The following is a 21715-nucleotide window of genomic DNA, read 5'->3' on the forward strand; positions in this document are numbered from 1 at the left end:
TGTGGGTCCTAGAACTTTCATAACAGTGTGAGAACTTCTTTGGTATCATTGTTCTGCGGTTTGTGGGCTGTCTGCTCCATGGCCCTATGCTGGGACTAATGTCAACCTCCTCCAAGAGGACTTATGTCACACGCCAGGCCTCACAGATCTGCTGCAGCCAGAGGCCCTGTCCCCTCACAGGCCACTGCTGCCTGCGCCACTGCAGATGACACTCAAACACCCAAAGGCAGGTCTGGCTCAGTCTCTGTGGGGTTCCTGGGTCCTGGTGTGCACAAGGTTTTGTTTGAGCCCTCTGAGTGTCTCTGGTGGGTATGGGGTTTTGATTCTAGACGTGATTTCACCCCTCCTACTGTCTTGTTGTGCTTCTCTTTTGCCCTTGGATGTGGGGTAATTTTTTTTTTTTTGGTGGGATCCAACATTCTCCTGTCAATGGTTGTTCAACAGAGAGTTGCAATTCTGGAGTTCTCACAGGAGAAGATGAGCGCACGTTCTTCTACTCCACCATCTTTTTTCTTTTGCAGATCTCCCTTCCATCCCCCCCCAGAAGACTTTAATGAATAGAGTTATGGTAAAATCAAATATAAGTGCTTGTTTTAAGGTAAACTGCCTCTCTCTGACCTGCACCTTTAATAAATTCTGCCATACACAGAGATTTCTGAGTGCTTTTGCCATGTAAATAAAAGACAATGAAATGAGTTCCACAGTTGAGCTGGCACGGAGGGGAGACAGGAGAAAATCAGGATTGATAACACATGAGACTTAGCCCAGCAGAACTGAGAGCAGAGGTAGACTTGAAAATAAACCCCACAGGAATCCAGGAAAATAAAAAATCGTGGGAAGAGCTTCAGACTAGAAAAGATCAGGGACAAGTAGCTTGAGCCAATAAATTTCAAAGAGAGGGTCAGTTTAACCGATAGTCTGGTTGTATGTAACTGTGCTGATCCATTACATGCAACACAACCATCATAAAATAAAACAGTATCTTGACAATCTTAAGATATTCCATATGTGCTTCACTTACTATGAAGCAGGCCCTGGGCTGAGGGCTTTATCTGCATTATCTTATTTAATTCTCATTGTATGGATAAGAAAACTCGAAGAACTTGCCCAGGGTTAGACAGTTAACAGCTGGCAGACAGAGAGTTGAAGGTTGGCTTAATCTGATCCCTAAATTCACATTTCCATTTTTTCTATTATCAGGTTGCAGTCAGAAGATACTAGATTTTTTATTTTTATTTTTTGCATTAAAAACACTGAAAGCTATTACAAATGTAAAATTATCTTTGTTTGTTATCCTATGTGACGAACTGTTTTAGTCAGATCATGTCAAAATAAGCTTATATAACAAAACTACCCCAGATCTCAATGGCTTTGAGTATCAAGCAATTATCCTCACGCTCACAGCCAGCATGGTTGACTATAGCTCAGTGTCTCTAGCCTGGGCTCAGATGCTCTTCTAAAGGTTTCAGGATCGTGAGCTTAGCTCCAGCTTGGGATGGAGTCCAGTTCTGCTTTGTGTCTCATCAATGGCCTGGGCAAGAGAGGCAGCAGCTACCTGGAACATGTCAGTCTCATGGCAGAGATCAGAAGCTCCCAAAGAGAAAAATAGGAAATGTAAGGCCTCTTAACTCCTAGGCTCAAAACAGTATATTTCATCCATATTTTATCAGCCAAAGCAAGTCAACTAAGTGGTGGCGGTGAACAGCAAAACATTTATTGACAATGTTTTAATCTTTCATAGTGATATAATTACTTCTCCGTAAATTTAGTTCTTCAGAGACACATGGTATATCTCTTAAGGGAGAGGAACAAGATTGTTTCCAATATTATTTAAAAGGGCTCTGGAAACATTCACATGCATGAAGTCCCTAAATGTTTGCAAAGCATAAGGACAAAATGAGCGCTTTCAAGTCTAGTCAAGGCTATGGTTTTTCCCGTGGTCATGTATGGATGTGAGAGTTGGACTGTGAAGAAAGCTGATCGCCGAAGAATTGATGCTTTTGAACTGTGGTGTTGGAGAAGACTCTTGAGAGTCCCTTGGACTGCAACGAGATCCAACCAGTCCATTCTAAAGGAGATCAGTCTTGGGTGTTCATTGGAAGGACTGATGCTGAGCTGAAACTCCAATACTTTGGCCACTTCATGCGACGAGTTGACTCACTGGAAAAGACTCTGATGCTGGGAGGGGTTGGGGGCTGGAGGAGACGGGGACGACAGAGAATGAGATGGCTGGATGGCATCACCAACTCGATGGACAGGAGTTTGAGTGAACTCCGGGAGTTGGTGATGGACAGGGAGGCCTGGCGTGCTGTGATTCATGGGGTCGCGGAGAGTCGGACACGACTGAGCGACTGAACTGAACTGAACTGAAAGCCTACTTCTCCCATCATCACTGCCACCATTTTGTCCTAATAGGGATTCTATTATAGAAGTCTCATGAGGTTTTCAATCAGATTGTTTTTTCACCCGGGGCGGATTCATGTCAATGTATGGCAAAACCAACCAATATAATATTGTAAAATAATTAGCCTCCAATAAAAAAATTTTAAAAAAATTATTTATTTATTTATACTTTTGTCTGCCCTGAGTCTTCCTTGTTACATGCGGGTTTTCTCTAGTTGCAATGAGCAGCAGTTATTCTTCCTTGACAGGCTTTTAATTGTGGTGGCTTCTCTTGTTACAGAGTATGGGCTCTAGGCATGTGGGCTTCATCAGTTGTGGCGGAAGGGCTTAGTTTCCCCACATCATGTAGAATCTTCCTGGGTCAGGGATTGAACCCACGTCTCCTGCATTGGCAGGTGAGTTCTTAACCACTGGACCACCAGGGAAGTCCCAATCAGAACAATTATGAGACAGAGATAGAGAGACAAAGAGAGAGAGAGAGAAGCCCTAGTCACTGCATAGAAATGTAATGTAAAAGTAGTCTCTTGACCATTTGAGAAAAACCAAGATAAAAATTATGTTGCTTTGTATTCTTTAAAGGATAAATATATATATATATTATTCTACCAAAGGTGGCACCTTTGTGACATCTCACATTTAAAAATTAATTTATAAATAAAATTTTTAGTACTGGCCCATGTTGATAAAGATCAGATGTTTTATACTCTTACTAAAAGTCATCAATGATTTGAAAACACATCTAGTGTAGTTGGGCTTCCTGGATGGCTCAGTGGTAAAAAATCTGCCTCCTACTACAGGAGACACAGGTTTGATCCCTGGTTCAGGAAGATCCCATGGAGAAGGGAATGGTTACCCACTCTAGTATTGTTGCCTGGGAAATCCCATGGACAGAGGAGCCAGGAGGGCTACAGTCCATGGGGTCACAAAGAGCCGGACATGACTGAGCAACTAACACTTTCACTTATGTTTACTTTCAATGGCATTTTAATGAATTTTCAAATTTATATTATAAAATGTTATACAAACTTTAATTATGAAAGTGGTTTTACCTTCTTGTTTTAGTCATAAATGTGTTTATACCATTCTAGATTAAAGCTCTCTTGAAACATTCTTTTAATAGTAAGGTTCAGTTCAGTTCAGTTCAGTTCAGTCGCTCAGTTGTGTCCGACTCTCCACGACCCCATGAATCACAGCACGCCAGGCCTCCCTGTCCATCACCAACTCCCGGAGTTCACTCAAACTTATGTCCACAGAGTCGGTGATGCCATCCAGCCATCTCATTCTCGGTCGTCCCCTTCTCCTCCCGCCCCCAACCTTTCCCAGCATCAGACTCTTTTCCAGTGAGTCAACTCGTTGCATGAGGTGGCCAAAGTATTGCAGTTTCAGCTTTAGCATCAGTCCTTCCAATGAACACCCAGGATTGATCTCCTTTAGAATGGACTGGTTGGATCTCCTTGCAGTCCAAGGGACTCTCCAAAGTCTTCTCCAACACCACAGTTCAAAAGCATCAATTTTTCGGCGCTCAGCTTTCTTCACAGTCCAACTCTCACATCCATACATGACCACGGGAAAAACCATAGCCTTGACTAGATGGACCTTTGTTGGCAAAGTAATGTCTCTGCTTTTTAATATGCTATCTAGGTTGGTCATAACTTTCCTTCCAAGGAGTAAGCGTCTTTAAACTTCATGGCTGCAATCAGCATCTGCAGTGATTTTGGTTAACGAATGACAATTTGTTAATTGACGATTATGAGAATTAATTGAAATCTTCTCTGGAGAATATATTTGATTTCCCTATTAGTTGGGTATTTTCTTGTTTGTTTCAAGAAACCATTCCACTAATAAAGTTTCAAAAAAGGAAGCAGTGGCTTTTCAGGAAATACATGTACTGGAACTGGCTCTGAAATACATCAGGACCTGAAGCTACTGTAGACACAGCCACTCTTCCCATCGGGCTTGAAGGTCACACAGCACCTGTTGCTATATGTGTTCACGCAGGGGCATGTGCAGCATGTGGGCAATGAGAAACAGGAACCTGCGGATAAATGCTTTTTGCCCCTGGACGCACAGTTCTGAGATACTTTTTAGAAGATGCCTCAGAAGATCTTGGCTCCTGGTGGCTCAGACAGTAAAGAATCTGCTTGTAATGCAGGAGACCTGGGTTCAATCCCAGGGTCAGGAAGAACATCTGGAGAAGGGCATGGCAATCCACTCCAGTATTCTTGCTTGGAGAATCCCATGGACAGAGGAACCTGGAAGTCCCCAGTCCATGGGGTCCCAAAGAGTCGGATACAACTGAGAGACTACCACTTTCACTTTTCAGAAGATCTTGGTCAGGTTGGGGATATATCACCCAAAGGACTATCTGCCTTGATGAGGCTTTTGCACTGGCATTTCTTCCTTTTCTTTTTAATGCATCTGGTCTCACACTTTTGCTCCTTGAGATGATATTCCCCAAATAAATTGCCTGTGTGCAAGCCCTGGTCTAAGGCTTGGTTTTCAGAGAAGTATAGAGTAAGATAGATTTCTATAAGAGTCTTATATGAGCAGGTTCTATAAAAATCATCTAATCTATCTACATTTATTTGACTGGTTATGTTATACCTAAGATAGTAAAGTTGGAGATGATCTCTAAATCCAAAGTGAGTGGTTCAGCGAAGGGATGGATTGTGAGTTTGGGATTAGTAGATGCAAGCTATTATATATAGAATTAATAAACAACAAGGTCTTACTGTAGAGCACAGGGAACTATATTAATATCCTGTAATAAACCATAATGGAAAAGAATATGAAAAAGAATATATATGTATATTATGTATAGACTGTATATATATATATATACACACATAAATATATATATGCATGTTGGAGAAGGAAATGGCAACCCACTCCAGTATTCTTGCCTGAAGAATCCATGGACAGAGGAGCCTGTTAGGCTACATTCCATGGTGTCGCAAGAGTTGGACATGACTTAGTGACTAAACCACCACCACCATCATACATGTTATATGTGTACATGTATAACTGAATCACTTTACTATACAACAGAAACTAACACAACACTGTAAATCAACTATATTTTAATAAAAAATAAATTTTAAAAAAGTAAGCAGTTCAGGACTAACCTACATTCCATTTGCTGTAACAGTAGCCACCAAAATTGCTCCTGCCCTTAACAGGAACATCTACTGATACTATCAAGATGGAAGTAGGCTCCAATCTCCCTCTCTCTCTTTTTCTATAGATCCCAAAGCCTTAAGGGACAAAGAGACCCTCACTCAGAACATATAGTTCTCAGTGAGATTGTGAGATGATAGTTTAGGATGAAGGACCTCCAAAAGGGAGAAGAAAAAACAACATATGAACAATAAAATTCATATTGAATTTTATTCAAGTAGAGGAGAGAAAGGGCTTCCTTGGTTGATCGGCTGGTAAAGAATCTGTCTGCAATGCAGGAGACCCCAGTTTTTTACCCTGGGTTGGGAAGATCCATTGGCGGAGGTCATACTCCAGTATTCTTGCCTAGAGAATCCCCAAGGGAGAAGAGGAGCCTGACAGGCTACAGTCCATGGGGTCACAAAGAGTCAGACACAACTGAGTGACTAAACACACACACACTCACAGAGGAGAGGAGAATTAGAAGGTGAGGATAATAGTTTGTAAATGAGACGTGGATATTTGAAATGGAGAAAATTAGAAGGGAGGCTGGAGAGCATTTTAGGTTGAGCAGGTAAGAAAGAGAACTGGGAGACAGGACAAGAGATGGCTGGATGGTCAGTTAACCACAAAATGCATGCTGTCATGTATTTTCCAAGGTATCCTTTTCCAGTTATTCAAATGGAGATAATCATTTCATGTTTGTGCACCGAACACTTGCAAATGAAATCTGCCCTCCTGAGAAGCATTTACCTAGAAACTGTCAGATTAGCAGTGGAAAGTTTTAATTCAGACAACAGCTACACAAGGATACATGAATAGCTCTTTTGTTATTATATACTCCCTTACAAAATGTGTTAACAACCTATTTTTTAAAACTTCCTGATTTATAGGTAAGTTCATAAGGCCTTTCATGGACTTGGATGTCAGCTATTTAATCTCACTTTATTTCAAATGGATTCTGCATAAATAATAGTAAGAGAATGGGAGAGACACAAAAGGATACAGGTTGGCTGCTCTTTTAAAGTATCTGCTGAGAGGCCTCCAGACTGGCCTTCTTTTCTCATCCTCAGATGCCCAGAAGGTCTCCATGACCTGACGTTTTCTGGCAGCCCATACCTTCCCAAGGAACGCCCGTTAGACTGTGGGGCTCAATGCTCGCCACACCTTTATTATATACCTGAGATTCTCGCTCCTAAACACCCTGGGCCAACAGTCCCTCTGGAATGTCTTCTAACCTGTCTTCTCCATTCTGAGGATTCACAACTGTAAACTTGGAAATTAACCTCATAGCTGATGCCCCAGCACCTTCTATACTCTCCTCTGATCTGGAAGATAGCTACATCCTTAGCTCACTCTCCCCAACTCCTGCCAATTTCTCTTAATCTCCCAATTGTATCTTTTATCTTCTATGGATTCTCATCTAAAACTTTAATTTTTAATTTTTCTCCTTAAGTCACTTATTCTAATACTCCTTGATATTATGGTTCATTACATAGTAGTTTCAAGCCCCAATCTCATACACTCCACTTTTTGAGACCAGACCCCAAATTTCACTTGCTAGGATATAAACTCTACAGCAATGAAGCACTAGAATTATTCACTGCCTCATCGAGTGCCCAGAGGGGAGGTCAACACGAATGCTTAACAAATACCTGGTAAATGGATGGATTTATCCTTCAGTGCCGCACATGGCCCAGTTCTCTACTTTGTGCATAACTAATCCTTTATAAACATTGTTGAATCAAACTTACCCAATAAAGAGCTGCTTGGCTCTAAAACATGGGACCTAGAATTTTATAAATTTGAGTTATGTGCCACTAAGAACAAGTTTTAAGTAGTTTCCTGACCTTTTAAAAACCACATAATAAAGACATCTCTTACTGAGACGGGATTTTTTTTCTCCCATGAACTTCCCTAATGAAGCCTGACCCATACTATCTGATGCCAGGGCCAATAATTATAAACCGTAAGCCAAAAAACACCCTTCAGAAATGTAATCACCTTGTTTTTAGAAGTGAGGGCACCAAGATCAAAAAAGCCAGGCTGCATTATGACTTAATTCTTTTGCCTTCCATTGCAGTGTCTTCTACAAAAATCTATTTTAGAGTATAGAAAAGGAAAAATGTGGGAAAAAATCATAGCATGGAACTACAGAATCTGGACCTCTTAACCAAACCTATAGATGTCTGTTTAACAGAGAACAAGAACTATAAAATAGCAATAAATAGAAAAGAGGAAACCATGATTATGGGCTTATTATGCTCTATTCTAACCAGCTGAATCAATCTGACACACAGCAATGGTTGAAAAGATCCACAACCCTTAAAAAGTAAAATACAACTGAACCTTGATCAATGTGGGGAGAGGGGTGCTAACCCTCTAGACAGTCCAGAATCTGAGTTTATAGTCAGCCTTTCATATCTGTCATTCCTCAATATCTTCAGATCCTCCAAATCCACAATTCTGCATCTGAAGACTCAACCAACTGCAGACTGTGTAGGAGCATATTATATACTATCGAAAAAAATGCGCTTATAAGTGGACCTGCATTGTTCAACCCCATGTTGTTCGAGAGTCTACTGTACCATGAACTATAGATTGCATTGTTACCATTACTTAGGAAACATTTTCCCTTCTCACTGCTAGTTACCAGCCAAAATTCTGTTTTCTCTTTCTCTCAAAAAAAATACATATACCTATATATAAAACATATATGTATGTACATACATATATACACATACACTGATGTATACTGATTTTGGTCAGTCATTTGTGGTCTATTCAGATGTGATAGTATTATTTTGAGATTCTGGTACTTTCTGTACCACATCCCCATGGAAAGATCCAAGGTAAATCCTGGATAACACAAATTCATTATTAAGTGAATTTTCTATGTGACCGAGTAGAATTTTATATTTCACACGTTTATATTTACATTTAATTAAAAATCTCCCTCTTAAATGGAAACCAGTATAGAAATGAAAATGCAGGAAAATGTCTATTTAAAATATTTTGTTGTTCCATGGACAATAAAACCTTATTTCTCTTTTAAAAATATTTCTATTTATTAGTTGATTTATTTGGCTGTGCTGGGTCTTAGTTGTGGCACACAAACCCTTAGTTGTGACATGTGAGAGCTAGATTCGTGACCAGGGATTGGGCCTCAGCCCCCTGCATTGGCAGCACAGAGAAGAAGCCACTGGGTCACCACAGAACTCTCAAGAAAATCGCATTTCTGATATAAACAATAACCTATAGTTTTTTTCTCATTGTCTTTCTGGAGTCAAGCTTGTGTGTATATATATGTATATTTTTAATTAATCACAGAAGGTAGTTATGTTTTCTGAAAAATGTTTTCTTTGTATCAAACCATCCAGCTAGAGTTCAGTCTTTTAATGAGTTTGTGTTGACAGTAATCCAGTAACTTAAGGAAACTAGATCATCTGCGTGCCTACACTGTGAAGGACATGCTTTTATTTCTTCAGTAAACACTTATTAAGCCTCTAGGAATCCAGCCCCGTCCTAGGTACTGGCAGGTGGAGAGAGAAAGCAGATAGTCATGCCTCTGCTATGATGGGGCTTACTTTCTATAGGCAGACAGACTGGGAGGCGGGGGGGTGAGGACAGTGGTAGGTTAGTGAGAGAAAGACAGACAAATAGAAGGAAGGAGAAGAGAGAGATAAGAGGCAAGAAAAAAAATAGTAATTCCAGACAGTGATACATGAAAAGAAAATGAAAGTCGCTCAGTCGTGTCCAACTCTTTGCGACCCCATGGACTATAGTCCATGGAATTCTCCAGGCCAGAATGCCGGGGTGGGTAGCCATTCCCTTCTCCAAGGGAATCTTTCCAACCCAGGGATCGAACCCAAGTCTCCTGCATTGCAGGCAGATTCTTGACCCTCTGAGCCACGAGGGAAGCCAAGTGATACATACAGTGAAAAATACATTCCAATGGGATAGAGTGACCGGGAATATGCACATCTTTTTTAAAGTATATTTCAGAGGAAGCACCTTGGAGTAGGAGACATTTGATTCTAGATCTGAAAGGTGAAAAGAAACCAAATGTATAAATATCAACATTCTAGGCAGAGGGACCAACAGTACAATCGTTCTGAGATCTTGAGATCTCTGAAAAACATGCTTTGATACAAAACGATGTTACATTTATATTAATATGCACTCTACAAAGACCGTATATTATAGTAAAGGAGAAAGTTAAGCAAGATAACATTTTATTAAGAATACAAAATCTTCAATCAAAAGTTTTATCACCAGATTTTCAGATTGTGTAAAAACTAAAACTAGATTTTGCACATCATTCCACAAATTAAAATACTCAAACATCAGTGTTTAGAATATGATTATTTGAAAAGGAATTTGTAGACATTTTATTTGTCCTATTTTCAAAATCTTCCTAGACAGGATAGACAGCTACTACATATAATATGTGTGAAATGAATAAGGTACATGTGACTTTTGCAATAAAAAGGTCTGAGATTTTATGTAATTACAGGCATGCTGAATGAACACATTAGAATAATGCACCACTGTCATCAAATCATATTTTCATATACATGTGTAATCCATTTTGCACAATGGTTTCAGCTCACTGTGTATGTAATTAAATTGTAAGGTGCACTAAAAGCCGCTGCCGAGTTGAAATTTTGTTTTTGCAGTTTAAAGACTGGGATAGAAAACATATTCTTGCGAATATCAAAGTACTTTTTGAGACAATTAAATCTCATCAAAGAGGTCGCCTGGACTACTATTTCTTAGAGTTTCTAAGGACATGTTTTCAGCTGGGCCATGATCCTTTTCCGGCATCTCAGGTAGTGGAGGATCAAGCCTAGAGTAAAAAAAAAAAAAATCAAAATAATTTTATTTTGAAAACCTACATATAGAATAAAAGAAAATTTTAAGAGACGCATAAGTGAAATAAAAGTTAAACCCTGCTTTCAAACTGTTGCATTAACATAAAGATAAATGAAAGGAATTTAATTTCTTTAACTGCTTTGGAATTAATCTGCCTCTTTTCTGAGCTAATGAAAATTCAAAGACCTTACAACAATATTCATAATTAAGGCCAAGAAATAAGATATCCTCTATGCTGTATTTTTATGCCAAGATACAGAAGGTTTCTCAATCCATTTCTTTAATAATTTCAAAACAATTTCCATTTTCCTTCAGCTCCTTTAAATTCTAACAATGAACATGCATTTGAAGCTCAATAGCAGGCAGTTCTGATCACATAAATCTCTTTTCGGGGTCATTCAATTATATATGTGTGTATAATGCCTTGTTGTATTAGCAGCTGTTGATGAAATGCTGTTGGTCCATATTCATTTACTGAATCTACATATCTTCATTTAGTGAGGGAATTTCTTCAGTTTCAATACTGCAGTTACTATATCAATGGACTAACCTCTATATTTACGTAAATATTCTCTGAGTCCTAGGGTAAAAGGCATGATCCCTAACTCACAACTGGTCTTAAAAGTGGTGAACTGGAAGGTAACAGCTTAATCAAAAGAAGAGCTTAGGAATATATGTTTATGCCCTTGTATGAACCCTGTCAGAATCAACCTAATAATATGCAAAGAAATACCCATTATTTCCAACCACAAAGGCAGAAGACAGCAGTTTGGTGTAGCTAAAAAAAGAACAGGATTTGAAGTCAGGACTCATAGGTTGGAATCCAGGTCTATTTCTTATTAGTTAGGTGACTTCAGGCAAGTCATTTAACCTAACTGGACCTCTGTTCTCTCACCTGTGAAACTGAGATAATAATACCTGATTCAGAGGTGGTCTAAAGAGTAAATGAGATATTATCAATGAAAATGCTTACAAATTCCTACAAAACATTTGGAAACTATTATTTTTAGCTCTTGATACAACATAAACTACAAAAGCGCTCTTTGTATAAAAGATTATACAAAAGAATAATCAACTAAAAATCCCCAAATGTTGAGTATGTTTAGATGAGTTTTTCCAAAAGCCTGTACTCTACTTAGTTGTACAGATTGCTAAAGATGAATCCTCTACAGGCTCCTCCTTGGCCTCATGACTGCATACAACTAATCATGGCTGGCTGCCATTAGATGTGGGACAGCTCTGTCTTATCCTGAGCAAGCCAAGTTCAGACAACATAACCCTCACAGGAATGCTGAGGTGCTAGGCATTAGTGCATTCTCAAGATGACAAGTACTACCCTCTGGGAGAATCAGTGTTAAAATTAACAACAAATACTGACATAATTACTGAAACATGTAATTAAATTTCTGAAAATATATTCTATAGAAGGAGAAAATCATACAGTACAGAACAAAAGCATAATTATTACATGTATAAGTTCTCAATGTCAACTCAAAACACATTACACATTTTTGTCTAGCCCTAAATTTCTAGGTGTTCATTGAAAGGACTGATGTTAAAGCTGAAACTCCAATACTTTGGCCACCTCATGCGAAGAGTTGACTCACTGGAAAAGACCCTGATGCTGGGAGGGATTGGCGGCAGGAGGAGAAGGGGATGACAGAGAATGAGATGGCTGGATGGCATCACCGACTTGATGGAGGCGGGCTTAAGTGAACTCCGGGAGTTGGTGATGGACAGGGAGGCCTGGCGTGCTGTGAATCATGGGGTCGCAAAGAGTTGGACACGACTGAGCGACTGAACTGAACTAAGTATGTACTATGATCAGCTCACTGTGTTAGGAAATATATCAAATTTGATAAAGGTTACACATAATTTCTGCCCCTCAGGAAGCTTTCAGTTAAACTTTTACTTTCTCCATTTTTTTTCAAATATGTTTTTTTATCCTCAACACTTTATAAGTAGCTTTAAGGCAAGGATTGTAATATAATTTGTTCACAAAATTCCTCTAGGAATGTTATAAACATTATATTAAGACTTAGGATTCAAGTATATTTTTAGTTTTTATGGACAACATGGTTCAACAGGAAGAATTCTGAATCCAAGGTTGGGAGATCTTTATGCTTTATCACATTAAAGTTTTGGTCAGGTGATGGCACAGTTCTGGATCTCAGTGTCTTAATTTAAATTGCAGAAGTTAGGGTTACCATAAAAGATCTTGGGGTTCCTTTAGTCCCTAAATTCTGAGATAGTTATGCTCAAATTGACTACTTTGCAAAATACAAGCTCTCAATAAATACCTGTGGAATAAATGAAAACTATGAATTAAAAAGGAAGAGTTAATGACAGAATAAGAAATCATTGCACAAAGGCTAAAGTATAAGGACTTTTCAAATAAAGTGAATAAATGAAGCTTCTCCAGAACATGACAGCCTTATTAAAAAATGGCTATAGCCTCAATACAGAGAAGGCAATGGCAACTCACTCCAGTACTCTTGCCTGGAAAATCCCATGGATGCAGGAGCCTGGTAGGCTGCATGCAGTCCCTGGGGTTGCTAAGAGTCGGACACGACTGAGTGACTTCACTTTCACTTTTCACTTTAATTCATTGGAGAAGGAAATGGCAACCCACTCCAGTGTTCTTGCCTGGAGAATCCCAGGGATGGCGGAACGTGGTGGGCTGCCACCTATGGGGTCGAACAGAGTTGGACACGACTGAAGAGACTTAGCAGCAGCAGCAGCATAGCCTCAATAATATAGTTACAGAGAGTTCTACGTTTTATAACTTGATTTCACACTGCATTAAAACACACACAAACACACACACACACTAGAACTTGAATCAAACTGCATTCAGTTCAGTTCAGTCGCTCAGTCGTGTCCGACTCTCTGCGACCCCATGAATCACAGCACGCCAGGCCTCCCTATCCATCACCAACTCCCGGAGTTCACTCAAACTCATGTCCACAGAGTCGGTGATGCCATCCAGCCATCTCATTCTTTGTCGTCCCCTTCTCCTCCCACCCCCAACCTTTCCCAGCATCAGAGTCTTTTCCAGTGAGTCAACTCGTCACATGAGGTGGCCCAAGTATTGCAGTTTCAGCTTTAGCATCAGTCCTTCCAATGAACACCCAGGATTGATCTCCTTTAGAATGGACTGGTTGGATCTCCTTGCAGTCCAAGGGACTCTCAAGAGTCTTTTCCAACACCACAGTTCAAAAGCATCAATTCTTCGGCGATCAGCTTTCTTCACAGTCCAACTCTCACATCCATACATGACCACGGGAAAAACCATAGCCTTGACTAGACGGACCTTGGTTGGCAAAGTAACGTCTCTGCTTTTTAATATACTATCTAGGTTGGTCATAACTTTCCTTCCAAAGAGTAAGCGTCTTTTAATTTCATGGCTGCAATCAGCATCCGCAGTGATTTTGGAGCCCCAAAAAATAAAGTCTGACACTGTTTCCACTGTTTCCCCATCTATTTCCCATGAAGTGATGGGACCAGATGCCATGATCTTTGTTTTCTGAATGTTGAGCTTCAAGCCAACCTTTTCACTCTCCTCTTTCACTTTCATCAAGAGGTTTTTGAGTTCCTCTTCACTTTCTGCCATAAGGGTAGTGTCATCAGCATATCTGGGGTTACTGATATTTCTCCCAGCAATCTTGATTCCAGCTTGTGCTTCTTCCAGCCCAGCGTTCCTCATGATGTACTCTGCATATAAGTTAAATAAGCAAGGTGACAATATACAGCCTTGACGTACTCCTTTTCCTATTGGAACCAGTCTGTTGTTCCATGTGCAGTTCTGACTGTTGCTTCCTGACCTGCATACAGGTTTCTCAAGAGGCAGGTTAGGTGGTCTGGTATTCCTATCTCTTTCAGAATGTTCCACAGTTTATTGTGATCCACACAGTCAAAGGCTTTGGCATAGTCAATGAAGCAGAAATAGATGTTTTTCTGGAACTCTCTTGCTTTCTCCATGGTCCAGCGGATGTTGGCAATTTGATCTCTGGTGCCCCTGCCTTTTCTAAAACCTGCTTGAACATCTGGGAGTTCACGGTTCACATATTGCTGAAGCCTGGCTTGGAGAATTTTGAGCAGGACTTTACTAGCGTGTGAGATGAGTGCAATCGTGCGGTAGTTTGAGCATTCTTTGGCATTGCCTGAACAGTATTAAAGGGCAAACTGCATTACCACCATCTAATTAATAGTGGAGATCAAAAGCTAGACAGGCACAAGCATTATTCATCCTGGGAAAGCTTCCCTAAAATGTTAGAATGAATAATTGACTTTCTGTTTTAAATTTCTGGGAGTTGGATTACCAACAACTTTTAAAATGATTTTTCTAGCTATTGGCTCATTTTATAAAGAAATTTTCTCAGTCAAGTTTAACATTGATATCAGCATAGCTGTAATATCAGTCTTTTCTTATCAAATGAGAACCATTAGTATTGTTTAGAGTGAATTACTTGCATTTTATAACATATTCTGAAAACAGTTATTTCTGAAAAAATGTCAACAAGCCAATATGAGCAGATTGAGAGGTTCAGGAAAATATATAATGATTGACGGCATCATGACACTTGAAAAATTATTCTCCTTTGACTATGACATGAACAATGGTTTTAAAGTCAAAAACTAAAAGACAGTTTGTATGTGGGCTAACTGGAGAAGAAAATGGCAACCCACTTCAGTATTCCTGCCTGAGAAATACCATGGACAGAAGAGCTTGGTGGGCTATAGTCATGGTATTGGCAAAAGAGTCAGACATGACTTACTGACTAAACACGAAGAACAAACTGTACACGATACACATACAATTCAATTCCAGGTGAATTAAATAATTACACGAGAAAAGGAAAAACTTTAAAGCATTCAGAAGAAAATAGAGGAAAATATGTTCAGGATCTTAGGATAGAGATGTTTTTTTCTTAAAGGCAGAAAGTGAAACCATGAAGATAAAGATAGATAAATTCAATTACATTAGAAGCATAAGAAATAAGTACAAACATCTTAAAGAGATGGAAGAAATCACAAATTGAGAGGAAATACTGAAACATATGCTACTAACAAAGGATTATTATCCAAAGGTACAAACAATTAAAAAAAAAAACCAACATAATTTAAAAGTATATGCCAAAGACTACAGAAACTTCCAAGAAGAGGGAACAGTGGGGCCAAATAAGCATATGATAATTATCTCAACTTCATTAGAAAACAAGGAAGTTTCAACCAAGCAAATAAAAAACAGTATAAAGTATTTTATACCAGATTAGCAAAAACGAAAATGTCCAACAATAGCAAAGATCACAGAGAACATGAAATGACAAGATGAATTACTACTGGCTGGAGTATAAACATTTGAAACCAATTTAGATAACAATTTGGCAATAACTGTCCAGGTATATGAAGATTTATGTACTTATAACCAGGAATTCTGCTTCTAGTTACATACTCTGGCAAATATTTGCATATGTGTGTCAGTAGATAGTAAACAAATGTGCATTGTTTATAATACTGAAAAACTGAAAACTACCTAAATGTCTCTCTACAGAAAAAATGAGCAAGTAAATTATAGAATTTTCACACAATGGCATACACACATGCATGAATCTCAAACATGAGATGTTGAGCAAAAAAGCAAGGCACAAAATAATACACAATATGGTTCTATCTACTTAAAGTCAAAAACATGCAAAACTATATAATGTTACTCTTTGAACACTGGTATGTATGTATCTGTGTATACACATAATAGTTTGGGATCCTATTTGTTCTTTCATTACAGTGCTCTCAGATTTTGGAGTCTTGTAATTTTGGCTGTTGTGAAGATGGTGATATAGAAGAGGCCAGTTGAGTATTATGCATAAAGGGTTCCATTTCAGTTACAATGAGTCAGCCTGAACTGACCACATGATACCTAAATAGAGACAGATGCTGAGTAGGTAAATGATTATAATATATAAAAAGCTTATAAATGTAGAGCTCAGGGGAGATTACTGGACTACATGTACAGAGATAGCAGTCACTGTCATATCACTGGCCACTAAAGACAAATGAGTTGAACAGATCTTCAAATGAGTTGAAGAGACTCCCAGAGAGAGTCTACCAGAGACAAAAAGTTTGGTATAGAATCCTATACATGTGTGTGTGCTCAGTCATGTCCAACTCTTTGAGACCCCATGGACTGTAGCATGTCAGGCTCCTCTGTCCCTGGGATTTCCCAGGCAAGAATACTGGAGTGGGTTGCCAGTTCCTTCTTCCAGGGGATCTCCCAACCCAGGGATCAAACCCACGTCTCCTGCACTGACACATGGGTTCTTTAGCACTAAATCAACGTTGGAAGCCCTATAAAATCCCAGGAAATGTGAAAATTGCAAAGGCAGATGGCAAGAGAGAAAGATGAAGAAAAGATTGAAATAGAATGATTCAAAAGTTATGGGGAGAATTAGGGAAGAGAGTTGTTGCAGAAGTCAAGAACTTAGGTGTATTTTGTGTGCCCATAGATTGTGCTACTCCCATTTGCCACCCAAAATGCTGGGTTTCTATACAACTTGGACTGCTGAATCTGTAAACACACGTTAGGTAAATTATTTCGCCCACCAAGAATTATCTGGAGTTGAAAAGAATAACCTGGAAGGATGCTGCTATGCTTGTGATTCATTACAGACAAGAGGAACAGACAATGTTTTCTTTTGGGAGGAAAGATAGTCTTAAACTCTCAAACTGCAGCCATCATAGCAAAAATTTAGAAATGGCCAATGGTCAATGCCTGCCTGGCCACCAATGTAGAGCATCTGAAGTAGCTCTTTCTCTCACATTATGATGAAAGTTATATCTATATCTATCTATCTATAAACAGAGAGAGAGAGCTTTCCTCTACTACCAGCTTGCCTGACACCCATCCATCTCATCTCCAACTCTCCTCTGGGACTGGGGTAAAGGTCAGATGTGTAGCAGGGATGAAGATGAGAGATGAGGAAAGGGCAATGCAATGGAGACAGAACTGAGCACTGGCTGGGACATACATTACCTGGCAATAATAAAAGTCAAGTACTTAATGGGTTGTTTTTCAGAATGTAACAAATCAAACCATCATCAAAATGATGACAAAAAACAGGCAAGTCTAAGTATTAGGTACTTGCTACTATTAAATAACTAGGCAGCTATCATACTGGCCGTAACAGAGTTGCCATTTTGGAAAAAACTCAGAGAAATATCTTTTAAATGCAAAAGTTATAAATAATGGGCTTAAAGATTTGACATCACCAAAGTTACCACTACATTTTCAAGTTAAATATTAGTATTTTTAGAAATATTTGAACCTCAAATAAATGGGAAAATAGCTACACATTTCTAGTTGACCTTATAAAAACCAAAAGTGTCTCCTAAATAAATTAACAGACTGAAGTCATCAGGATTCAGTAAAACAAGTGTTGAACATTGTCTGGAATTCAACAGGCCTAGACAGCATTTCACTGGTCTGAGAAAATGAAAAGAAGCTGAAGCTTTTTTTCTGGCAACCAAAATAGCAAATAAAAGAAATTGCATTAGCTATTTTCAATTAAATTCCTAAACATTTTTTTCTAATGAATATTCCTTTGCTGTTTATCAAGGACAATAAGAAAATAGAAATATGCTTTGAAATAAGTAATTTTGAATAAAACACAGAAAAGAGAATTATGAAGAGTAAACAACCAATGCTAAAATGCACTTGCATGCCTTATAGATATTGGGAAAGAATAATTATACAATTTCTCCGTAAAATATTCATATTGTGAGTCCAAAAATAAGATTATCTAGTTCTATCCAACTCAACATCTAAAGTCACAAGACATTAAGATAAATACGTCCATAATCCACAACCATGCCAGAATTTATGCAAGAATTTCATGATAAATTGAAGGATTTTGTCCTTCTTACTTTATTTGGATAAATAACATTACTCTGATAATTCATTAGATGAGCAATATCGAAGTCCATTGAAAAATCCTATGTTAAACTTCCTGTATTTCTTACAAGTTTTGAAGTGGTATAGGTGACATTTGCTTCTAGTGATCTGTGCCTAAAAAGCAGAAAATTGTCACATTAATAGAAAATGATTTTCCACAACTTTAATTTTAAGATAGGCCACTGTTTTTTGCTACTTGGTGTGATACAAGTGAAGCTTCCCTCACTAGACTAGAAGCTTCTCAGGTAGAATGACTCTGCTTTACACACCCAGGCTCATACATGTTCCAATGAGTTCATGTTTTAATTAACAAATGACCAGATGAAGTAAACAGTATTATCAAGAAGGCTCAGTAAGTTAAGCAACCTGCTCAAAGGCCCACAGCTGGTTAGCAGGCATGTGAGCAGGCAGGCGAGGCAACAGTGGGATGAGGGCATTAGTCCAGGTTCCCCTTACTCCGGAATCCATACCCTTCTCGTTACGTCTGTGTACGGGAGTCATTAATTCTTATTTCTAGTTCAGAGGAAGGCAGCCTGGTGTTGCTCAATGTGTCCGAAAAAGTACTCTAAATGAAAAAGATTTCACTATAAAAAAATGAAATCTGTGGTCCAAATTGTTTGGAAAATATTTATTTTTCTCCATTAAGTCCCATAAGTTTTTCATGTGCATATTATACATTTAAAGCTACTGAAGTTCTTCCATAAACTTGTTAAATTATTAAGTAAAATGAAAGCAAGGTACAGGAGAATGTATGCAGAACATTAGAGTGTGTGTATGTGCATTTATATATATATATATATATATAATATCAGAATATCTCTGGAAGGATTCACAAGAAACTAGCAATGGCTGACTCTGGAAAGAGGAGCTTGAGCTGAAGGATGGATAATTTTTTGCTGGATATTCTCTTAAACTACCGAGATTTTAAAAAACCATTTATACCCAGATTATATTTTTAAGTGTTTTATGAAAAAGAAACATAGCTTGGTTATCCTCAGTTTTACAAATGAATCTGGCAGCCGAAACCTCTTTTTTTCACTCTCTCTCAACTACTAATATCCCAAGAAACTAGTGTTTCTGGAACAGCCTGCATTGATTGCTTTCTCTAGAATGTAACATCTACTAGCCTGAACCCAAAAATGTATTATAGTGGTCCAATGAAGGAAATTAAAAACACAGAAAATACACACACGCAGAACTCTGCTTCAGGCTACCAAGAGAAGTGGAAAACACAAGGGCAGAAAATAATACCCTGCCATGGAGGTTAGCGACTCCTAATGAACCAGGGCCCAGGAGTGATCGTTTCACCGCAATGTGGAACCAGCTGTTGGTTTCCTGCTGCTGCTGTAACAAATTACCATAACACAGCGGCTTAAAACAACACAAATTCATTATCTTACAGTTCTGGAGGTCAGCAATCTGACCCACGTCTCACTGGGCTAAAAGGAAGGTGTTGGCAGAGCCGTGTTCCTCTCTGGAAGCCCCAGCAGAGAGTTTTCCAGAGGCTACTCCCTTTCTCCATCCTCAAAGTCAGCAATGGCAGGTGGGCACCTTCTCCTAGCATCTCACTCTGACCCTGCTTCCTTGGTCTCATTTCTTCCTCTGACTCTTCTGCCCCTCTCTTCTTTAAGAGCCTTTGTGATACACTGGACCTATCTAGTTAATCCAGGATAATTTAGCCACTTTCAGGGTCAGCTAATTAGCGACCTTAATCTATCTGCAGTCTTAATTTTCTTTAGTCATGTGCTCTAACTTCGTGTCAGTTTTCAGGAGTTAAGAGGTAGACAACTTTTTACTGGGGGATATGGAGGAGGAAGAATTAGTCTAGCCTTAACTTGGTTATGACTCAAATATTATTCTAATCTATGAGTTTAAACGTTTCAGGATCATTTCAAAGAGAAACAGACCTGAGTAGGCGCAGGACTCCCAAGGCCCAGAGCTAAAAGAAACCTCCAAGCTGACTGGAGGAGGCATCTGCAAGGTCTGTGTAATATGAACTGAAATGCAAAAGAATCCACACTGGGGCTTCTTATCTAGAGATGAACTGAACCAGAATCATTGAGAGAGGCTGGCAATCACATCATCCATCATCTACCCTATCTGCTATTTACTGTGTGCTTACCATGGGTCAGAGACTGTGCGAGATGCTTGGGATACAAAACAAATGCTCCAAGGCAGAGGTAACCCTCAGTGCTGGGCTCCCCTGAATCTACACTAACAACAGTCCTTGCCTAGGCGATAACAGCTGTTTCACTGACAGCTCTAATGAGTAAGGCTGCTAAAGAACCACAGACAATGCCACCTTCATGGGTATATGACTATGCTGTCAGTCACACAAGGCCACAAGCTTAGAGGGGCTTCATCTCTGCTTTCATGTTCTGTTGTCACTATCTTGAAATTCTTAATAATTCTGAACAAAGGGGCTCTGCGTTTTCATTTTGCACTGGACCTGCAAATTATTATAATCTGTCCAAACCCGGCACTTTCAGTGACCTTTGTACACCAGACTCAAATCAAACCTAACAATTGCTCACACTTGTTTTGGACCAATAAACAATGGGACTTAAAAAAAAAAAAAAACTAGTTATGTACTGCTGTACAGACTCATTCTGTCCTCTTCAGAACCTAGTTTTGACCCGTAGTTACCCTAATCACCAGTAAACCTCTTTCCTAACACTTAAAAAGCACTTGCTTTTTTTCTTCAGGGACATACTTGAATTTTTACACTAGTAGTTTTTCCTACCTATAAATAAATAAGAATGAATGCAGTTTCCTGGCAAATAAATACTCTGCTTTGTGAGGTTTCTCCTTCTCCTCCCTTGCCTTCTCTTTCTCTCTTAAAGTTCTGTGGTCTTTTGTTTTACAGTAAGAGAATTTGGTTTCTATTTTAATTAGATTTTCCCATTATTTTAGTACTTGCTAGTGGACTTGATTCTTAGTATTCTCAAAATTACCCACTCTAATTAATTCCTTGGCTCACAAAGCAGCAAACCTGTCATGAGTGCCATCCTGGGCTGTGACCTACCTCTCTCCTTCTCTTCTGATCTATTGAGTAGCAGCCTGCCCATAGTCGTTCCTGAGTATTTTTCTGGGCTTTTCATGGAATGGGTGATCAAGGATCATGTGGCAGCCAGACGTTTTCAAGAAGACAAACTATCTTGGACAATCATCAACCTCATATAACTTTTAGATAAAATGAGTATCATATAAATGATACATAAAATGAACAAACAAAAAACATTTCTTCACAAAGTATACACATAATGTGGTATTACTGGCAAATGTAGAGGGTCTCTGTTCAAATTCTGGGAGATGTTCTGTCTGTCTTAA

General features: G+C 38.9%; 1 protein-coding gene across 4 annotated transcripts in view; it reads right to left on the reverse strand.

Annotated features, from left to right (window-relative positions):
- Nucleotides 1-5535: 5535 nt before the first annotated feature.
- Nucleotides 5536-21715, reverse strand: part of XRCC4 (X-ray repair cross complementing 4) — a 298009-nt gene continuing 281829 nt past the window's right edge. For 2 of the 4 annotated variants that reach the window (XM_055428747.2, XM_055428744.2), the window contains exon 8: nt 5540-10408. In XM_055428747.2, coding sequence (XP_055284722.1) covers nt 10297-10408 — 112 coding nt within the window. In that variant the 3' untranslated portion in view covers nt 5540-10296. Of the gene's footprint in view, nt 10409-21715 lie in introns of all 4 variants that reach the window. The other 2 variants (XM_088838494.1, XM_055428746.2) reach the window with 2 other exon arrangements.

Source organism: Moschus berezovskii, chromosome 8 (genome assembly GCF_049115385.1).
Source record: "Moschus berezovskii isolate FMDL1 chromosome 8, NW_MosBer_1.0, whole genome shotgun sequence".
Lineage (NCBI taxonomy): Eukaryota > Metazoa > Chordata > Mammalia > Artiodactyla > Moschidae > Moschus > Moschus berezovskii.